At 55.7% G+C, this 1,937-nt stretch overlaps 2 protein-coding genes across 5 annotated transcripts in view; one reads left to right on the top strand and one right to left on the bottom strand.

The window, feature by feature from the left end:
- The window catches only part of LOC108444887, a 5,088-nt gene extending 3,190 nt beyond the window's left edge, over window positions 1-1,898 (top strand). Inside the window, exon 3 of the mRNA XM_017727058.1 lies at window positions 1,877-1,898. Coding sequence (XP_017582547.1) covers window positions 1,877-1,898 — 22 coding nt within the window. The remainder of the gene's footprint in view (window positions 1-1,876) is intronic.
- Window positions 1-1,937, bottom strand: part of AMPH (amphiphysin) — a 135,053-nt gene that overhangs the window by 125,979 nt on the left and 7,137 nt on the right. The window lies entirely within an intron of this gene.

Here is a 1,937-nt window from a genome sequence, read left to right as displayed (position 1 = left end):
GCCGGCGAAGTAAGCAGGCCCCTCGCCCCGGGGCGGCAGCCGCAGCCCTTCCTCTCCTGGCCGGGACAGGGACTGCTTGCCCGAGGGGCCCCGGCGCCCTGCAAAGAGGAGGGCTTCTGGCCCTCACGACTCTCCCCAGCCCCCAAAGAGGCCGTCCCGCCGGCGGTGGCACAAGCCAAGAACCCTTGTTCGTAGAAGAAGGAAATAAATTGTTGGTTTTTTGACACAGTCTCTGAGGGTTACTTTCTCCCCCTTCTCCTGGTGTCTTTTTCCTCTCCCCTCACGCCCCACTGTGGGTGGTAACTGCCTTGTTTTGGGCTTTTGGGCATGGCCATGGGCCTCTGGAGTCGCAAGGCCATATCCGCGCCATCTTCTCCTCCAACAAATCCCGCTGCAGCTGAGGGCAGAGGGGGCAGCAGGGACCGCTGGTTTATCAGAGGAACGATGGCCTCAGCCTGCACCCAGTTCTCCTCTCTGTCCACCGACCGTCACTTTCTGCTCTGCTTTCTCGACGTTAGCCAGCGCACCCTCGCTCCCTGAAGGGCTGCCAGGGAGGCACAGAAAATGAGCAGGGACATCTGAGCCAGAGACAAGACTTGGAGTAACAGGATTTGGGGGAAGGGAAGGGAAGGGAAGGGAAGGGAAGGGAAGGGAAGGGAAGGGAAGGGAAGGGAAGGGAAGATGGGGGGGTGAACAGGGCTGATGGTGATGCAAAGATCTAGAACATCTGAAGGTGCCCAAGGCTCTCAGCCCTTATCTGCTGAAGAGCACTGGCAAGACCACAGGGATCCCTTCAGGAGGAGCATTGCAGAGCTTTCTGCTCTCATGCTCTGCAGAGATGGGGCAGCAGCTGTAAAATACAGGGTGCAGAGATGCCACAAGAGATTCCAGTGCTTTGGAGCACCCAGTGGTGTCCTGCCAGACATGGGAAGGAATGTTGTGTGCAAGGTCTGTTAGGCTGGGGGCCTGTAGCTACTCTCACAAGCCCCTGAGATGCCTCTATGTTGAGTCAGAATATGGACATCTCCAGGATGGTTTACCAGCCTATGAGACAAGGAAGTGAAAGGTCTCACTCAAGTGCTCAGGGAATAGCTGGTCACCAGCACTGAGGTCAGGAAGGAATTTTCTCCTGGGACAGATTGGTAATGGGACCCAGGGTTATTTTACCTCCCTCTGCTGCACTGAGCCTGACCACTGCTTAGGGCTTCTTCAGTCTCTTTTGGCTGGGTTGCTGCCTGCTGCTCATGCCCCATGAAGATGGCCTCTCACACCCTGCAGCTTGGGGGAGAATCGCTTTTTTTTTCCCCCATGGTGGACTATCAAGTGTCCTCAGGTGTTTTTTTACCTTCCTCTACAGCACTGAGCATGACCTGTTGTCAGGGCTCCTTTGGGCCATTTTGGCCAGATACTGCTGCTCATGCTCCACAAGGTGGCCCTTGTGGCCCACATCTGGAGGGAAGAGGCTTCCCAGACTTCCTGGGTGGGCCCCAAAAGTGGCGGTACCAGTCTACCTTGCCCATCTTTCCCAACTCTCAACACTGTCCTAAATCAGTCCAGCTCAATAGCAAGGGATGGCCAGGGATGGTGCTGTGCAGGGTTTAGAAAGAACTCTGTGGCAGCTCCCCAGGGCCCCCCCAGCAAGTTCTGTCACTTGGCACCAGGGCACTCTTCTGTGCACATGTTGGGGTCTCCAAGGGCATTATTCCCCATGGGGATGAGACACCAGAGCAAGTTCATCACCAATGCCAGCACTAGCTGTCTCTTCTGGGCCATGAACAATTCCTTGTAGACTGTGTTTCCCAGAGAAAGGGGAACCAAGTCATGCCTATTCCCACCTTTGTGGGTTTATCAGTGCTTTTTGACTCTACCATTGTAGGTCCCTGGCTGAACCTCGGTGACTCCTGGGCTCCCACATCTGATGTCTACTGAAACAAAAG

Source organism: Corvus brachyrhynchos, unplaced genomic scaffold (genome assembly GCF_000691975.1).
Source record: "Corvus brachyrhynchos isolate BGI_N302 unplaced genomic scaffold, ASM69197v1 scaffold1002, whole genome shotgun sequence".
Classification (NCBI taxonomy): domain Eukaryota; kingdom Metazoa; phylum Chordata; class Aves; order Passeriformes; family Corvidae; genus Corvus; species Corvus brachyrhynchos.
The sequence above is the reverse complement of the archived record's forward strand: the minus strand, read 5'-3'. Positions and strand labels throughout refer to the sequence as shown.